General features: G+C 48.1%; 1 protein-coding gene across 1 annotated transcript; it reads right to left on the reverse strand.

Annotated features, from left to right (window-relative positions):
• Positions 1–3,212: 3,212 nt before the first annotated feature.
• Positions 3,213–4,163, reverse strand: LOC101801292 (olfactory receptor 6M1). Its single transcript, XM_005030796.3, has one exon. It carries the CDS (start codon positions 4,161–4,163, stop codon positions 3,213–3,215), a length of 951 nt encoding a protein of 316 aa, XP_005030853.3.
• Between the last annotated feature and the right edge of the window lie 14,288 nt (positions 4,164–18,451).

The raw sequence follows: 18,451 nt of genomic DNA on the forward strand, positions 1-18,451 counted from the left end.
AATGAGGGGGAGACTGGGACACACTGCATCTGTGGTTCAAGAATGAAATTGCCAGTGCAGGGCCCAGAGGCAGACAGGACTGTTCTTTATGGACACGAATTGTTATAACATTCCTAACAACTTGAATGCAGCGCCTTGTCTGTGCTACTCTGTGTGACTTTTTGCCATTTAGGGGATGAAAAGAAATGCTCACCAAAGCATGGACAGGACCTCCTGTATCCTGATCACTTCCAGCTCTTTCCCTATCCACCAGTGCCGTAACCCTGCCGTAGAAGGCCACCAGATATTTCAGGCATGATCTGCCCTTAATGAAGCCGCATTGTCTGTCACCAAGCGCCTCTTTGCCACGGATCCCTGGCTGCTCCGTAAATGTTCCTGCATTCCTCCTGGGAGGCTCAAGAGAGACCTTATCACCCCACTGCCCCACAGATGGTCCCACAGCTGTGCTGCCAAGGCACCACACATTCAGGGCTGGGTCAAGCTCCTACTGACCGCAACAGGGACAATTGCCATGGAACACAGAACGCAATGCACAGGAAAAATCACACACAATTAGCAACCAAATAACAGTCGTTTTGTAGCCAACTCCTGGGAAGGGTTACAGCTGGGGCTATACAAATATATATCTCACTATACAGACAGAAAATGTGAATATTTCCACCAAGAAAGGCAGATAGTACAGGTACGATTGGCACAAATTTACCCATTCAAAGATGGAGCATTTCAGGGAACAATCTTAACTCTGTTTTCTCTGCTCTAACAGGCAGGAGAGGTCAGAAGTCACAGATTTTCTCTGTGCCAGGAGTGAGGGGTGGCATGAACCGTCCTGGGCAGGGAGGGTTTTGTGGCATCAGAACTCCATACAGGACAGAAAATTGTCATTGTAGGCCCGAGTACTACCTACTTGTTTTTAAAGCATTTCAAACATTTCACCTCAATCAGCACATTACAGTCAGCTGAAAGAGCTGAACAGTTCTAATACAATGTGAAAGGTGTCCCATGACATCAAAATTATCATATTTCAGGATGCCTATTACAGTGGGAGACAAATACTGATCTTCCCCTGTACTTGCATTGCCAGAATATATCTTAAGCACTGCACTTCATCTCCTCAGTCTTTGAGGTATTTCCACCTGGCCTTACGAAACAAACCATGCTGGAAGTCACCTTTCCAACAGAATGTGTGGACATGTGCATCTTCCACTCTTCTGCAGAGTTCCCCTCCACTTGCTCTTGCTCTTTGGTCATTCAGGTACTTCTCATAGACCCAGTTGCTCCTAGGGATTTTGGGGAGGTTGAGCTTGCCTGTATTTCAGTAGCCCCTCTCATCATCCCTGTAGTCAACTCTGTATTTCTCTTTTACCATTTCCTATCTCTCTGTGTCAAAAATTTCTTGTACAGTCATCCCTTGTGGATGGTGCACCTCATTGGAGGCAACTTGGAGTTGGCTCACCATTGTGGGCTCTGGTTTCTGTTTATTTCTTTTCATTTTGTTGGTGTTCGTTTCTTTTTTATATATTTTTTATAAATACTGAAACCAAATTTTTCACCTATATAGACCTCCTTTGGACGCACATTGGATCCATGACCACTAGAGAATGATGCTAGCACTTCTTTGCAAAACTGAAAACTAATGGAAACTAATCTTAAATAAAGAAAATGCTTTCTGTAAAGTGGTCATTGAAATCTTCTCCTTTAACTGCATTCTTGAAACCTCACTAATTAACTGAATAAGTCTGGAAGACTGGATGAAAATGGCTGAATTCTAATGAGCCCCATGGTGCATTTGGTGCTGAGTCCCTAAACCTCAGGTAGTAAGACGATAATGATGTAACTGCAGGAGAAGTTCAAGTCAGGAGACTTTGAAGTGTCTAGGAGTATTAATGGGCCCCAGTGAGGGTCATTACTGACAAAGCCTCCCCATGGACTTGTTAGAGCACACAATTGGAGGCCATGATTGCAGGTAGGCAAAGGCACTGGGCAGGAGACTCTGATGCTGAGTAAAGGCCTTGGTTTGTTTGGTGAAGCAGAAAGGCCAAGCTCTGGCACCCAGCCCCTGGGCAGGGAAGTCCTGTCCCTCACCCATGGCTCAGGGCTCTTCCTGGGGCAGTGGGATGTGGGGTGTGTGATATTGTGTGAAGGACAATGCTACGACACCTGCTGGCCTCCCTACTGGGTTGCAAGGAGGCCACAAGGCCTTGAGTCTGTTTTGCCTGTGGCAATAACTGTTGTGATCTCCCTGTCCTCATCTCAACCCCTGAGCCCTTTTCATCGTATTTTCTCCCCCTTTCCCTTTGAGGAGGGGCAGTGAGAGAGCGGTTGTGGTGGAGTTCAGCTGCCCAGCTGGGTAAAACACCACACCCGCTCTAGCTGACGCTGCCTGATCAGGGGGATCAGACAGAGGATCACTTGGAAAACAACTTTAAAAACAAACAAATAGACAAAGAAGAAAGAAAACTGCTCAAAACCTACCAACTAAAAACACATGCAAGCCCCTCAAAGAACTACGGTGGCCATTAGGTTATTGTGGGCTTGGAGAATGTCTCAAAAACTTGTCTACGAGAGATGAAATCACTTAAGATTACTTTAAGTTAGTCACTAATTACTTTAGATTGATCCATTCCTTTATTATTATTATTAATAATAATAATAATTATTTATATTTTTTATATATTTTCTAGTTCTGATTACTTTTGATATTTGAAGCCACTGTATCTTTGGAGTTGAGTCTTTTTATTTATTATTATTTTTTATTTATTTTTCTCTTCTTGGCAGCTATGCTTTCAGAGCTCCCGTCCGTTTTTCATCTCACGATTTGTTTGTGTAGCAAGACAGGCCAAGTGATGTTGTTTTCACAGCTCAGAGTTATTCCAGTAGGATATTCAGTTTCTCCAGCTCTTTTCCTTGTCTCTTTAACACTTTCTTCTTTTTCTCCATTCTTGAGAGTCCCCCATCTGCTTGGCATCAGGCACAACATTCACTCCAAAGGTTAAGCATTACATTTATGGAGGTGAGAGTATCCAGTAGAATAAAATTGCCTTTTTTTTTTTCCCCAATCCAATCCTGCATAAAATATGCTCCCTAACAGTCTGTCAGAAAAAAAAAAAAAAAAAAAAAAAAAAAAAAAGAGAGAGAGAGAGAGAGAGAGACTTCAACAAAAAGGGCCAGGGGATATTTTTCCAGGAGGGACTTCCTGCTGGCCAGGTGGATACTCATGGATTTCCCACCTGCTTAGTCATCCCCAGGAGCTTGCACAAAGTACGTTTCAAGGCTTCCTTCATCTGCTCGTTCCTTAGACTGAATATGAACGGGTTTAAAAGAGGTGTGACGATGCTGGAGAGAACAGAGAGGATTTTGTTGAGGTGCACAGAGTTCATCTGGGGCGGCCTGAGGTAGATGAAGATAGAGATGCCAAAGCCCAGGGAAACCACGACGAAATGTGAAGCACAAGTGGCAGATGCTTTCTGCCTGCCCTGGTTGGACGGAATCCAGAGTATGGTTGAAATGATCCGGACGTAGGATGCTGCAGTCAGTGCCAGGGAACCGAGGAGCAGGACCGAAGACACCACCAAATCAGTCAACTCAACAACCCAAACGTCCGTACAGGCGAGGCGCAGGAGAGGCGTGCTGTCACAGAAGTAGTGCTCGATGACATTGGGACCACAGTAGGGCAGCCCGGCTCTAAGCACCGCTGATGGCAGGATCACGAGCAAGCCACCCACCCACACGGACAGGACAAGCTGGTTACACACCCTTCCCGTCATGATGGTGGGATACCTCAGCGGGTGGCATATTGCCACGTACCGGTCATAGGACATGATGGCAAAGAGGAGGAACTCTGCTGCAACAAGGGAGAAGTAAAAGTAGAGCTGGCTGAAGCAGCCCGCAAAGGAGATGGTTTTCTTCTCTGACAGAACATTTGCCAGCATTTTTGGCACCAGAGTGGAGGTTGTGGAGATCTCGATGAAGGAAAAGTTGCTGAGGAAGTAGTACATGGGAGAATGGAGATGGCAGTCTACATATACGAGTACGATGATAAGAGCATTTGCCAGGACAGTGACTAAATAAACAAACAGGAACACCACGAAGAAGACAATCTCTACCTCAAGGCTGTTAGGAAACCCCACCAGGATGAACTCTGTCACAGTGGTGGCATTCCCCATTGTTCCCCACACGTTTGCTGTCAGCTCTTCGAAATTTAACTCATTCCTTTTAAATAAAGATCTTTTCTTAGCAGTCACATCTCCGTTCCTCCCCATCTAGCAGTCACCAATACTTGTTACAGCTTTTCACTTCAAAAGGATGGAGCAGACGAGTCCTTGCTGCCAAGCTGCTTCAGTGTCTCTGTTACCATCGGCCAGAATTGCCATCAAACATCTACATATGACTAGTTATTGTCACCCTGCGTTTTCTACAGCTGGATTTTCAGTTATGCATGCTCAAAGTGACCAAACATTGCATTTGCAAGGAAAATACCCCTGCTTAGACATTGGTTGCTTCATGGTTGCCTTCATCATGAACATAGTTTGGGTGCCTTCCTGAAAGCTGTTGTGCCTGAATTCCTGATGAGAGGTTCAATTCTGGAAACCAAGAGGCAAAATGCAGAGACAGACTGAGAGAGAGAGGAAAAGATGATCCCGCGTTCCTCGTTTCTGTTGTACCAGCAGCAGAGCTCACTCTTCAGCTGAGTTACTTATTGCACAGCACCCAGCAGGAGAAACACGGAGGTGCAGGGTGATGGGGCTTGGAGTATTAGAACAAAAAGGGGCTTACACTCTCATAGCCAATATAACCGTGGCTCTCCTTCAGGTCTGACAAGCTGTGCTCAATCCCATGAGAATGGAGCAGTGTTTTCCATGGTCTGCATAAGTGCTGGCTGCAGATTCCTGTGGGAATTAGATTAGTCATGGCAGGAAAACCTGAACAATTAATGCTTGAAACCTCTCAGGGAAGGAAGCCCCAAAAGTAATGTTCAGTAATGGGGCAGAAGTGATTATATTATTATTTTTCTCTGTTTTCACAAAGAGGGCACATTTCACAATGGGACAAGAATACTCAATAGACTGTCTGAGAAATTCCAAAAGAAATGGTAAAATGATTGCCTCCTTCACAAACATTTGCACCTCAAAGTCCAGAGATTTCCAACTCAGAAGACTGAGGGAAGCAAATCTTAACGAATGTGTACAAGAGTAGGGCACTGGTCGATTTGAAATTGATTTTGTCCTGCATCCACCAAGTCTTGATGTAGCATCACATGAAGTATGAGATCTTCATCTTCAGGACATCTTCATCTGCATGAGATCTTCGTCTTCATGAGTATCTCATGAAGTATGAGGCAACAACGGCATTTTTCAGTGAATTGGATTAGGGATGACCCCGCAAGGCTCCCAGCCCTCAGAGATACAACAGCAATGGGCAGATTCCAATCATTTCAATCACTTCACAGGGTGAATGTCTTTTTTTTGTTGTTTTGTTTTGTTTTGTTTGTTTGTTTGTTTGTTTTTTAAGCTAGCACAAAAGTGCACACTCACAGGGAATTCCAGGGTCCAGTTCATCTGCCTGGTTTAGGACAGAGCTAGCCAAGGACTAGGAATGTTAATGCCTTTCTCATCTTAAATCCCATTAACCCTGAAAAACTGTTCAGGCGGATATCCTTCAGGGCTCGTGGTGCTGTCTTGAGCAGTCCTAGTTCACTCACACTTTCTATTTGTGTGTAGTGGTTTAACACTGGTAGGTAGTAAGCACTACCATGCCGTTCTCTTACTCACTGTCCTCAAAATGGGGAGAAAATACCAAAAAAAGAAAAATAAAAAATAAAGACTCATGGTTTGAGATGAAGACAGGGAGATTGCTCGTACTCATGGTACCATAACAGGCAAAACAGGCTCACCTTATGGGAGATTAATGTAATTTGGGGAGATTAATGTAATTTATTGCCTATTGATAACAGACTGGGGCAGTGATAACCAAAGGCAAAACAAAACCACCTTCCTCCCACCTTCCTCTTCTACCTTCTCCTCCCAAGCAACGCAGAGGAACGGGGAATGGTGTCAGTCCATACTGCTTCGTTGGTGATGCTCCTTCATCCTCACTCTCTTCCCTCACTCCAGCATGGGGTCTCTCCCAGAGATGTCCTTCCCGAACTGATCCCACAGGCTGCGTGCAGTTCTTCCTGTGGGGCACTGTTCTTGGGGAACGGATGTCTCCAGCATGCATCCTCTCAGTTAGGTTATCACAGAAAAACTGTGTTGGAGCTATGGCCATGTACTCGGGCTAGTGCATGGCCATTACTGCTGTCCCTGCACTGCTGTACTGAACAGGCTGGAACTCCAGCATCAATTTGAGGGACTGTGGCCTGTGAACGAATCTACATGGGGGCATGGACACCCCAACGGGTCTGCATGTGTGGATATGTCCAGAGTGCAGAAGGTACAACCCTGAAGGGCTCTGAGTCTCTGAGTCTGAGTCGGTGAGTCTTTGAGTTTACCATGAGTCTACTATGAGTCTATGCGTCTACTAACGATGAGTCTACATGTACAAATCTACAAGTCTATGAGTCTTTGAGTCTGAGTCTGAGTCTTTGAATCTGTGTCTGTGAGTCTTTGAGTCTATGAATCTTTGAGCCTTTGAGTCTGAGTCTGTGAGTCTTTGAGTCTTCAAGTCTATGAATCTCTGAGCCTTTGAGTCTGTGAGTCTTTGTCTTTGAGTCTGTGAATCTGAGTCTATGAGTCTTCGAGTCTATGAATCTTTCAGTCTGAGTCTTTGTCTTTGAGTCTTTGAGTCTGTGAGTCTTTGAGTCTTTGGGTCTATGAATCTTTGAGTCTGTGAGTCTTTGAGCCTGAGTCTGTGAATCTGTGAGTCTTTGAGTCTTTGAGTCTATGAAACTTTGAGTCTTTGAGTCTGTGAGTCTACGAGTCTGAATAAGGCCACAGAGGAGCAGGTGGGGTGGCATGAAGTGACTGTGACCATGGATAAGTGCACACTGCAGCAAGTACACCACTGAAGGAACCGTGCCTCATGGATAAGGCCACACCAGAGCAGGAACACCCCAAAGGGATGGAGGCCCAGAGCAGGGGCAAAGGGAGGCGTTCATTGCACTGTTAAAACCTACAGCCCTGTGGATTCTCTACCTCATCCAACACAACAGGTCTTTGGGGATGCATCAGGAGCGTTAATAGAGAGTTAACTGCCACGTGAGGTTTATGTTGGATGTTAGGAAGAACTTCACAGAATCACAGAATCACAGAATTTCTAGGTTGGAAGAGACCTCAAGATCATCGAGCCCAACCTCTGACCTAACGCTAACAGTCCCCAATAAACCATATTGTGGGATTATTCTGGGTTGTGCCTGCGTGCACAAAAGGAGGGGTCTGGGGTGCCTGCAAGCACAGTGGGAGGGGTCCTGGGTTCCTGGGTGGGATGCTTTGACACTATATAAGTGACACTATATAAGTGACACTATATAAGTGTCACTATATATTACTGTCACGCAGTAATAAATTGGCTTACGGCACAGAACGCTGGTCGTTGTGTCCGTTTGTCCCGGGGCTTTTGGTCGGGATATCCTACATATGGTGACCCCGACGTGTGTCGTGGTTTAACCCGGCCGGCAGCTAAACACCACGCAGCCGTTCGCTCACCCTCCCCCCTCCCTCTCTGGGACGGGGGAGAGAAATGGAGAGTGAAGCCCGTGAGTTGAGATAAAGACAGTTTAATAAGACAGGAAAATAATAATAACAAAATAATAATAACAATAATAATAATAATGATACAATGGTGATAATACGAAAGTAATAGTATGTACAAACAAGTGATGCACAATGCAATTGCTCACCACCCGCTGACCGATGCCCAGCCTAACCCCGAGCAGTCCGGCCCCCTCCCCCCGGCTAGCCACCCCTATATATTGTTTAGCATGACGTCAGATGGTATGGAATACCCCTTTGGCTAGTTTGGGTCACCTGTCCTGGGTCTGTCCCCTCCCAGCTCTTACTGCACCCCCAGCCTGCCCGTTGGCAGGATAGAGCAAAAGGCTGAGATGTCCTTGGCTTAGTATAAGCACTGCTCTGCAACAATTAAAGCATCAGGGTGTTATCAGCACTCTTCTCATCCTAAGCCAAAACACAGCATTCCACCAGCTACTAGGAAGAAAATTAATTCTGTGCTAACTGAAACCAGGACATCTATCCACCCCTTATTCCATACCATTTATGTCATGCTCAGGTTACACTCTTTTCCATACATTCTAATTAGTCACCTATAGTAATCATGGTAGTGATAACATACAGTATAATATACTATTTAACATGGTACAATTCAGTTCATGGGCTATTCTCACCCAGTATTAAATCTCCTTGAGGTACACACCGGACCTCTCCGTTCTTTTGCATCACCCACCAAGTGTATCCAGGTCCCTGAGCGAAAACAATTCCACGAATAGGTTTGCCTTTTCCTGAGGCAGGAGTAGCCCAGACTGTTTTACCCAGCATATTTTTTACATGCACTACAGGAACTTTATCCCCATCTACAGTACGTAACAGGTTTGATTGGGCAGGTCCAGCTCGGTTGGTAGATCCCCTAGTATTGACTAACCAGGTGGCCTTTGCCAAATGCGTATCCCAGTTTTTGAACGTCCCAGCGCCCATTGCTTTCAAGGTAGTCTTTAACAGGCCATTGTATCGTTCAACTTTCCCGGAGGCTGGTGCATGATAGGGGATGTGATACACCCATTCAATACCATGTTCTTTGGCCCAAGTGTCTATAAGGTTGTTTCGGAAGTGAGTCCCATTGTCTGATTCTATTCTTTCTGGGGTGCCATGTCGCCATAGGACTTGCTTTTCAAGGCCCAGGATGGTGTTCCGGGCGGTGGCATGAGGCACAGGATATGTTTCCAGCCATCCGGTGGTTGCTTCCACCATTGTAAGTACGTGGCGCTTGCCATTGCGAGTTTGAGGGAGTGTGATGTAATCAATCTGCCAGGCCTCTCCATATTTATATTTCAGCCATCGTCCTGCATACCAAAGAGGCTTTGACCGTTTGGCTTGCTTGATTGCAGCACATGTTTCACAGTCATGAATAACCTGTGCTAGAGCGTCCATGGTCAGGTCCACCCCTCGATCGCGAGCCCATCTGTATGTTGTATCTTTACCTTGATGGCCTGAGGTGTCATGGGCCCATCGGGCTATAAATAATTCACCTTTATGCTGCCAATCCAGGTCCACCTGAGCTACTTCAATCTTAGCAGCCTGATCCACCTGCTGGTTGTTTTGATGTTCTTCAGTAGCCCGATTCTTGGGCACATGAGCATCTACGTGGCGTACTTTCACAGCCAGGTTCTCTACCCGAGCAGCAATATCTTGCCACAATGCAGCAGCCCAGATGGGTTTGCCCCTACGCTGCCAGTTGTTTTGCTTCCATTGCTGTAACCATCCCCACAGGGCATTTGCTACCATCCATGAATCGGTGTAGAGATAGAGAACTGGCCATTTTTCTCGTTCAGCAATGTCTAAAGCCAGCTGAATGGCTTTCACTTCTGCAAACTGACTCGATTCACCTTCTCCCTCAGCAGCTTCTGCAACTCGTCGCGTAGGACTCCATACAGCAGCCTTCCATCTCCGATGCTTCCCCACAATACGACAGGACCCATCAGTGAACAGGGCATATTTCTTTTCATTCTCTGGCAACTGGTTGTACAGTGGGGCTTCTTCAGCACGACCCACCTCCTCCTCTGATGATATCCCAAAGTATTTGCCTTCTGGCCAGTCCATGATCACTTCCAATATTCCTGGGCGACTGGGGTTTCCTATTCGAGCCCGCTGAGTAATCAGTGCAACCCACTTGCTCCATGTAGCATCAGTTGCATGATGCGTAGAGGGGACCCTTCCCTTGAACATCCAGCCTAGTACCGGCAATCGGGGTGCTAGGAGGAGCTGCGCTTCAGTACCGACCACCTCCGAAGCAGATCGAACTCCTTCATATGCTGCCAATATCTCCTTTTCAGTTGGAGTGTAGCGGGCCTCGGATCCTCTGTATCCCCGACTCCAAAACCCCAGGGGCCGACCTCGAGTTTCCCCAGGTTCTTTCTGCCAGAGGCTCCAGGTGGGGCCGTTCTCCCCGGCTGCAGTGTAGAGCACATTCTTTACATCTGGTCCTGTTCGAACTGGCCCAAGGGCTACTGCATGGACTATTTCCTGCTTGATTTGTTCAAAGGCTTGTCGTTGTTCAGGGCCCCATTCAAACTCATTCTTCTTACGGGTTACTTGGTAGAGCGGGTTTACAATCAGACTGTAATTTGGGATGTGCATTCTCCAAAACCCCACAACACCTAGGAAAGTCTGTGTTTCTTTTTTGTTAGTTGGTGGAGACATAGCTGTTATTTTGTTGATCACATCCATTGGGATTTGACGACGTCCATCTTGCCATTTTATTCCTAAAAACTGGATCTCTCGTGCAGGTCCTTTGACTTTATTCTGTTTTATGGCAAAACCGGCTTTCAGAAGGATTTGGACTATTTTCTTCCCTTTTTCGAAAACTTCCTCTGCTGTGTCACCCCACACAATAATGTCATCGATGTACTGCAGGTGTTCAGGAGCTTCCCCCTGCTCTAGCGCAGACTGGATCAGCCCATGGCAAATGGTAGGGCTGTGTTTCCACCCCTGGGGCAGCCTATTCCAAGTATATTGGACTCCCCTCCAAGTGAAGGCAAATTGTGGCCTGCACTCTGCGGCTAGAGGGATGGAGAAAAATGCATTAGCGATATCAATTGTGGCGTACCACTTGGCTGCCCTCGATTCAAGTTCATACTGAAGTTCCAGCATGTCCGGCACTGCAGCACTCAGTGGTGGCGTGACTTCGTTCAGGCCACGATAGTCCACTGTTAGTCTCCACTCGCCATTAGACTTTCGCACTGGCCATATGGGGCTATTGAAAGGTGAATGGGTCTTGCTGATCACTCCTTGGCTCTCCAATTGACGAATTAGCTTATGGATGGGAATCAGGGAGTCTCGGTTAGTGCGATATTGCCGCCGGTGCACAGTTGTGGTAGCGATTGGCACTTGCTGTTCTTCGACCCTCAGCAACCCCACAACAGAGGGGTCCTCTGAGAGACCAGGCAAGGTAGATAATTGTTTAATGCCCTCTGTCTCTAAGGCAGCTATACCAAAAGCCCACCGGAACCCTTTTGGGTCCTTGCAATATCCTCTTCTAAGATAGTCTATGCCAAGGATACATGGAGCATCCGGGCCAGTCACAATACGGTGCTTTTCCCACTCATTCCCAGTCAGACTCACTTCAGCCTCCAATACAGTCAACTGCTGAGATCCTCCTGTCACTCCACAAATATAGATGGGCTCTGGTCCTTTATAGCTCGATGGCATTATAGTACATTGTGCACCGGTGTCTACTAAAGCCTTATACTTCTGTGCGCGTGATGTGCCAGGCCATCGAATCCACACAGTCCAATAAACTCGATTGTCCCTTTCCTCCCCCTGGCTGGAGGCAGGGCCCCCCTAATCCTGGTCAGAATCTTCCTCGGTTCTGTGTTTGAAGGATTGTCTGCTGGAAGTTGGAGCAGCAAACTTTTCGGAGAATCCTTTTTTCCTGATTGTTTTCTTTTGCAACTCACGTACCCGTGCCTCTAGGGTCGCGGTAGATTTTCCATCCCATTTTCTCATGTCCTCTCCATGGTCTCGTAAGTAAAACCACAGGGTGGCACGGGGTGAGTACCCACCATATCGTCTTCCTTGTGTGGGTGAACGCCTACCCCTGACAGCTGAGACACTGCTTTGTACAGGTGCGGAGGAGAATAATCTCTCTTCAAGTTGATGAACCTTTTCAGAAAGTTTCTCCCAAGTGTTCTCTTTTGGTCGGTGGGCACTGGTTGGTTCAGGTGGGGAGGACAATAGATTCTCTTCAAGTTGGTGAACCTTTTCAGAAAGTTTCTCCACAGCTGAGACGCAGGCCTGTAAGGAAGAGGAGAGACTTTCTTCGTACTGCCGGAGTTGTTTAGCCGCTTCATCCACTGTGGGTTCCTCATCCTCTTTCCAGGCCATTATTGCCAATGAACTGGCATATGATGATGGTGCACTCCGTACAAACTTCCGCCACATGGGTCGTGTACACTTGACTTCATCTGGATCTTTGGATGTTTGTCTGAGGTCTGGATCCTCATAAATCACTTCCCGTACGGCTAATTCCCTCAGGTACTGGATTCCCTTCTCCATAGTGGTCCACTTGCCTGGTAGACATAAAATATCTTCCTTGAAGGGATACCTTTCCCTCACAGCTGAGAGGAGACGCCTCCAGAGGCTGGTGGATTGTGCTCCATCTGCAATTGCTTTGTCAATGCCGGCGTCTCGAGCAAGGGATCCCAACCGTCTGGCTTCCCTGCCGTCTAATTCCACACAATTGGCTCCAGAGTCCCAGCACCGGAGCAGCCAGGTGACAAGCTGCTCACCTATACAGCGACCAAAATCTTTTCGCACATCTCGTAGCTCGCGCTCGTTTAGGCTTCGGGTAGTTACTGTTGCTTTTTCGGCATCCTCATCTTCCTCCTCCTGAATCCTTGATGGCCCAGCGTCGTCATCATCTTCGTCATCTCTATACTTAGTTTTGGCAGAAGCCTTACCTGGATTGGCAGAAGACTCTCTGCGTTCTAAACGACTTGAATTTCTATACCATATTTTCACCTTCTCTACAGGGGCAGCTTGCACTGCTACTGCTCGTTTCTCTGACTTTGTTACAGGGGTTGGAATGCCCTCTGCAGGGTCAACTTGCACTGCTACAGCTCGTTTCTCTGACCCCGTTACAGGGGTTGGAATACCCTCTGCAGGGTCAACCTGCACTGCTACAGCTCGTTTCCCTGACACGGCCACAGGAGCTGGAGCAGTTGCAGGAACCGGAGCTGTAGCGGCTACAGGAGCTGGAGCTGGAGCGGCTTCAGGAGCTGGAGCTGGAGCAGCTTCAGGAGCTGGGACTGGAGCAGTTGCAGGAACTGGGACTGGAGTAGCGGCAGGAGCTGGAGCTGGAGCGGTTGCAGGAGCTGGAGCTGGAGCGGCTGCAGGAGCTGGGATTGGAGTAGTGGCAGGAGCTGGAGCTGGAGCAGTTGCAGGAGCTGGAGCTGGAGCGGCTGCAGGATCTGGGATTGGAGTAGCGGTAGGAGCTGGAACTGGAGTGGCTGCAGGAACCGGAGCTGGAGCGGCTGCAGGAACCGGAGCTGGAGCGGCTGCAGGAACCGGATCTGGAGTGGCTGCAGGAGCTGGGACTAGAGCGGCTGCAGGAACCGGATCTGGAGCGGCTGCAGGAACCGGATCTGGAGCGGCTGCCGAGTCCACCGTAGGGGTCACAGTGGCCGTTGGATCTGTCACAGGGCTTGGAGTGGCCGCAGGGTCTGTCACTAAGTTGATAGCAGTATCAATGGCAGCTCGATAGGCATGAGCCAGGCCCCAGCACGTTACAATGATTTGTGTTACTTTGGAACTGCCAGCATCATGACACCTTTTTTTCAAGCATTCTGCCAGTTTTTGAGGATTTTGCCATTGCTCAGGGGTGAATTTCCAACACACTGGGGGTGCCAACTGGTCTAGATGCCTGCCCATATCCACCCATACTCCCTGCCACCCACAACTATCCTGCCTCCGGGCAGATCTCCAGATGAGCTCCCCAAGTAGTTGTTTAACTTTAAGCAGAATCTGAAGTGCATTCATGAGGCAGAACAACAAGACTATGGTATTCCGAGTATCCCAATAATATTCAATATCTTGGAGAGCTATTTTGACAAGCTCAGGGGATAAGAGGGTGGTGAAGGAGGAAGGCAGATATTTTGAGGGAGAAGGCAGAGTGATCCAGGAGGATACAGGGGTGGTGAAGGAGAAAGGGAGAGTAATCAAGTAAGAAAAATTATCTTCCCCTTTTCCCTCCACAGACTGACTCTCTAATGGAGAAAAACAATAGGTATAATTGCTAATAGTTCCCAAGATACTGTTTCCAAAGTACAGAGTCCACGATGTTACTGAGTATGAATACCAAGTTAGAGTCATGACCAGATATCTTATCGTCTCATAAGCCATTGCTATAATACTCAGTACCATAATGATCTGAAACCAGGGCCCAGAGAGGATAAACAACACTACAGAGAGCAAATACGGAAAATAATGTACTATAATACTCAATTTGGAAAACAGGCGCAGCAGAGTTGAGATTAAAGCAATCAGCATCATGACAAGTGACTATTAAGCAGGTCTAATCCTTACACCAATTTTAGTTTAACACACTCTGATCAGATCTGCCGTTATCTCAACCTTTCGGGCCCCACGTTGGGCGCCAAAAAAGGCTGTCGTGGTTTAACCCGGCCGGCAGCTAAACACCACGCAGCCGTTCGCTCACCCTCCCCCCTCCCTCTCTGGGACGGGGGAGAGAAATGGAGAGTGAAGCCCGTGAGTTGAGATAAAGACAGTTTAATAAGACAGGAAAATAATAATAACAAAATAATAATAACAATAATAATAATAATGATACAATGGTGATAATACGAAAGTAATAGTATGTACAAACAAGTGATGCACAATGCAATTGCTCACCACCCGCTGACCGATGCCCAGCCTAACCCCGAGCAGTCCGGCCCCCTCCCCCCGGCTAGCCACCCCTATATATTGTTTAGCATGACGTCAGATGGTATGGAATACCCCTTTGGCTAGTTTGGGTCACCTGTCCTGGGTCTGTCCCCTCCCAGCTCTTACTGCACCCCCAGCCTGCCCGTTGGCAGGACAGAGCAAAAGGCTGAGATGTCCTTGGCTTAGTATAAGCACTGCTCTGCAACAATTAAAGCATCGGGGTGTTATCAGCACTCTTCTCATCCTAAGCCAAAACACAGCATTCCACCAGCTACTAGGAAGAAAATTAATTCTGTGCTAACTGAAACCAGGACAACGTGATACAAACCCTGACGTGCAACCGGTTGGCGCGAGTTAGGTGCGACGCGAGTTAGGCGCGGTGCATATGTGCTAGGTACGTGGGAGGCCATGGGGCCTGGAGTCGATGAGGTGGTGAGTACTTTAAAATCCTTGGCCAAGGAAGTAGGAATAGCTTTATGAAAGAAGGACATACGGTCCCTCTTGTTTTGGGCGACACGCCGGAATCTGGCGGGGTCTCCTGTTCATTGCCTGAGACAAGCTACTTTAGAAGCGGTGGGACAGGATTTATGTGACAGCGCTTGCATCGGGAACAAAGAGGCGCAGACTTTACTACCGACCTATGGGTCAGTGCGAGCAGTTTTGGAAAAGGTAGCCAATGAGGCATGCCTGTGGGCTACTGTGCACCGCATGCTTTTGTCCGATGGGGACAGTGAGAATAAGCAGGCTCCTATGGAGTTGCCGATAAAAAACAATCTAAAAGAAGGGTCAGGGCAGGCGAAGGAGGAGGCTCGATCGGGGGATGAAAATAATGTGGAGCAGGAGAAAGAAGAGGGTGGGAAACCTTTTGTGGCCCCCCTGCGAGTTCGGTTGGATCGTGAAAGAATAGCAACACCTAGTGCTCCTGCGTCAGAAGGGAGCACCGTACATACTTCATTGGACGGGTCCTTTTGGGGGGTAAATAAGAAGGGCTCCCTTATTCTGTTCCCTGCCGGGGGTCCTGAAGGGGCAGGGGTGGCATCCGGGCAGGCGCCGGCGTTTTCGGGCTCCCTCCGGCTGCCGCTGTATGCAGCCCCCCCCGCGTTTGACCCTGGAGGGCGGGAGGGGGGGGAAGCGTGGGTGGAGCTATTTTCGGAGAAGCCCCTACCATCGTCCATGCGTCGCGTTCCTGTTCTGTAGGGTGCTGCGTCCCGAGAGAGAGAACGAGTGGATAGTGAGAGTTCAACAGATGAGGAGTCTCGGGATCCTAGACAGGCTACCCCGCGGCAGCCGATGCGCATCCGCGAGGAGGTGCAAAAGGCAAGAGAAAAATGGACTATTAGTGTGAGAGAATGTCTTCTCTCGGGTTGTGAAATAACGCCAAGTCCTGTGCGGATAGGGTGCTATCCTGTTTTTGCGGGGTCTCAAGGACATCAGTGGCAGCCGGTGGATTATAAGATGCTGCTACAGTTAAAAAAGGCTGTACAGGAGGGGGGATTCTCTAGCCCACAGACACAGGTTTTGTTGGATGCGGTGGCTTTGCAAGGACCCCGATGTTTGATTGGCAGCAGGTTGCCCGAGCCTGCCTGATGGCAGCGCAGGTACCCATGTTTGAGTCTTTGCTAGAAGAGGAAGGTGAAGTGTTAATGGCGCGTGCATGGGCGAATCCCCAGGATCCTTTACATGGTATGCCTGGGGAGGCATTGTTGGGACGGGGGAGGTGGAATACTCAGCAGGAACAGCTGTTGCTGCTGCAGCCCGTGCTGATTGCTGCTGCTGATTTGGGTCATAAAGCATTAGAGCGGATGAATGCTGTAGTCAGCCCGACTCCCAGTTATCTCCATATTTGGCAAAAACCTGAGGAATATTTTGGGTGCTTTGCAGATAGAGTGCAGACAGCTCTGGCGAGCAGTAATTTACCACCGGAAGCGCAAGATGTTGTTTTGAGAGAATGCTTAAGAACGGGTGCTCTACCTGAGTTCAAGGCCGCTCTTGCAGCACTTCCAGCTTCTGCAAGCACAGGCGAGCTGATTGCTCGCGGATGTGCGTTTGGCAAGGCTCAGGAGATGCAGCCTCTTGCTGCTGCTCTCAGTGAGCAGATGGTTGGGGTCACATCCGCCCTCCAGGTGTTTGCTCTCCAGATTCATCCTGGAGGTTGTTTTTGTTGCAGACAGTGTGGTCACGTAGCTCGTGATTGTTCCAAGAAAAGGGAACCTGTGGTCGAAAACAGCCGTCATCCAGTATTGATTCGCTGGGATGACACTGGTGTCCGGCAGGAGGTGGGGCCCCTCAGACCCTACGTTCTAGCCATTCCTATATCTCTGTTAGGTCGTGATGCATTAGTGGTAGCAGGATTATGCTGTGGGCTACCGGACCGCTCCGCTGTTTCCAACGCCATACGCTTACACCCTACAGTCTGCTGAGCCAGTATTCAACGGGACACTTCGTGGGCTGTTCTGCCTGTTACTTGCCGGGGAAGGAAGCTGACTACCATCCGTATCAATGCCACCGTGCAGGCAGGTATCAATCTGACACATGAAATACACTTGTCATCGGACGGCACCACACATGCGATGGAGGATGGAAAAGAAACAGTTCTGCCGGTGGCGCAATTGTGCGGCTCCATTGACGTCTGGGACAATGGGACAATAGTGGATGTGACCGTTGCGCCATGGACAGTTAAGACCACGGTGCGCAATCAGTCGGTGGCCTGGTTGTGGGTGGGGCCACTGGGCCAAGCTCCTGCACCGGTGGACTTTTTCCCTGGGGATGCTTGGACTGTAAATAGCCGTGCGACAGCCCTTTATCAATCCGTCCGCGTCGCGCATGTTTCGAACTCTGCTCATTGGCTTTTACCTAACCCCTATTGGTTACTCTGTTCTCAGGAACGTGCTTGGAAGGTGATTCCAGCTAACACGACACTTGGTTTGTGCTCTATGGGTCTGCTATTGTGGCCGCATCGCACTGCTCGCAGCCCTTGAGCAACCCGAGGAGTCTGTAAAATTCTGGTGTTGTTAAAAATGAGAGATAAAAGGTCAGCTCAGTACACACAGCAAGCAAGGAGCAATCAAGGGGAAAATTTAATGATAGGGTTAATTAGAGATTTCGCAAAAATTCAGAATGTGAGTCAAGTGACCGCTTGTTTACCTATACCTAAATCCGCAGGTGATCCTATACCCTGGGGTATAATCACATCACCGATACCCCAGATTGAGAAAAACAAGACAATCCAATGTGAATCGGAAACAGTCATAGAGACAGAAAGGCTGGAAGGGTTTTATAGGAAGTGTCAGATTCGCCTTTATTCTGGGTGTCAAAAGGAAAGAAATTACATATTTACGGACCTAGACAACGAGGATGGACGACTAGGGATGTGTGAGTATGATGCACCACGCACACAACAAAAGGAAAAGGTTATATGAAAGTGTAAAGAAGATAACGAGTTAGGAGGATTAGAGGGTTGGGAGTCCTCTCAGAGAGAGAACGACAAAAAGAGAAGTAAGTGAAGAGGATGATGAGTGGAAGGAACCGTCCACTGGGATAAAGATAGGATGGGTGGTAGAATTGTTGTTTACCCCGATAGCCTCCTACCACAACAGGGAGCTGATATACAATTTGATGGGGCAAGTAAATAGACTGGCCAACATAACAAAAAGGGGGTTTAAGGAATTAAATATACAGTTACAAGCCACAACAAGAATGACCCTGCAGAATAGATTGGCCCTGGATATGCTTCTGTTAAAGGAACACGGCGTCTGTGGATACCTTAAAGATAAGGTTGACCATTGTTGTATACACATTCCGAATGTAACTGCTGATGTAGAACGTGACATATCCCAAATAGC

This window comes from Anas platyrhynchos, chromosome 30 (assembly GCF_047663525.1).
Source record: "Anas platyrhynchos isolate ZD024472 breed Pekin duck chromosome 30, IASCAAS_PekinDuck_T2T, whole genome shotgun sequence".
In the NCBI taxonomy this organism is placed as follows: Eukaryota; Metazoa; Chordata; class Aves; order Anseriformes; family Anatidae; genus Anas; species Anas platyrhynchos.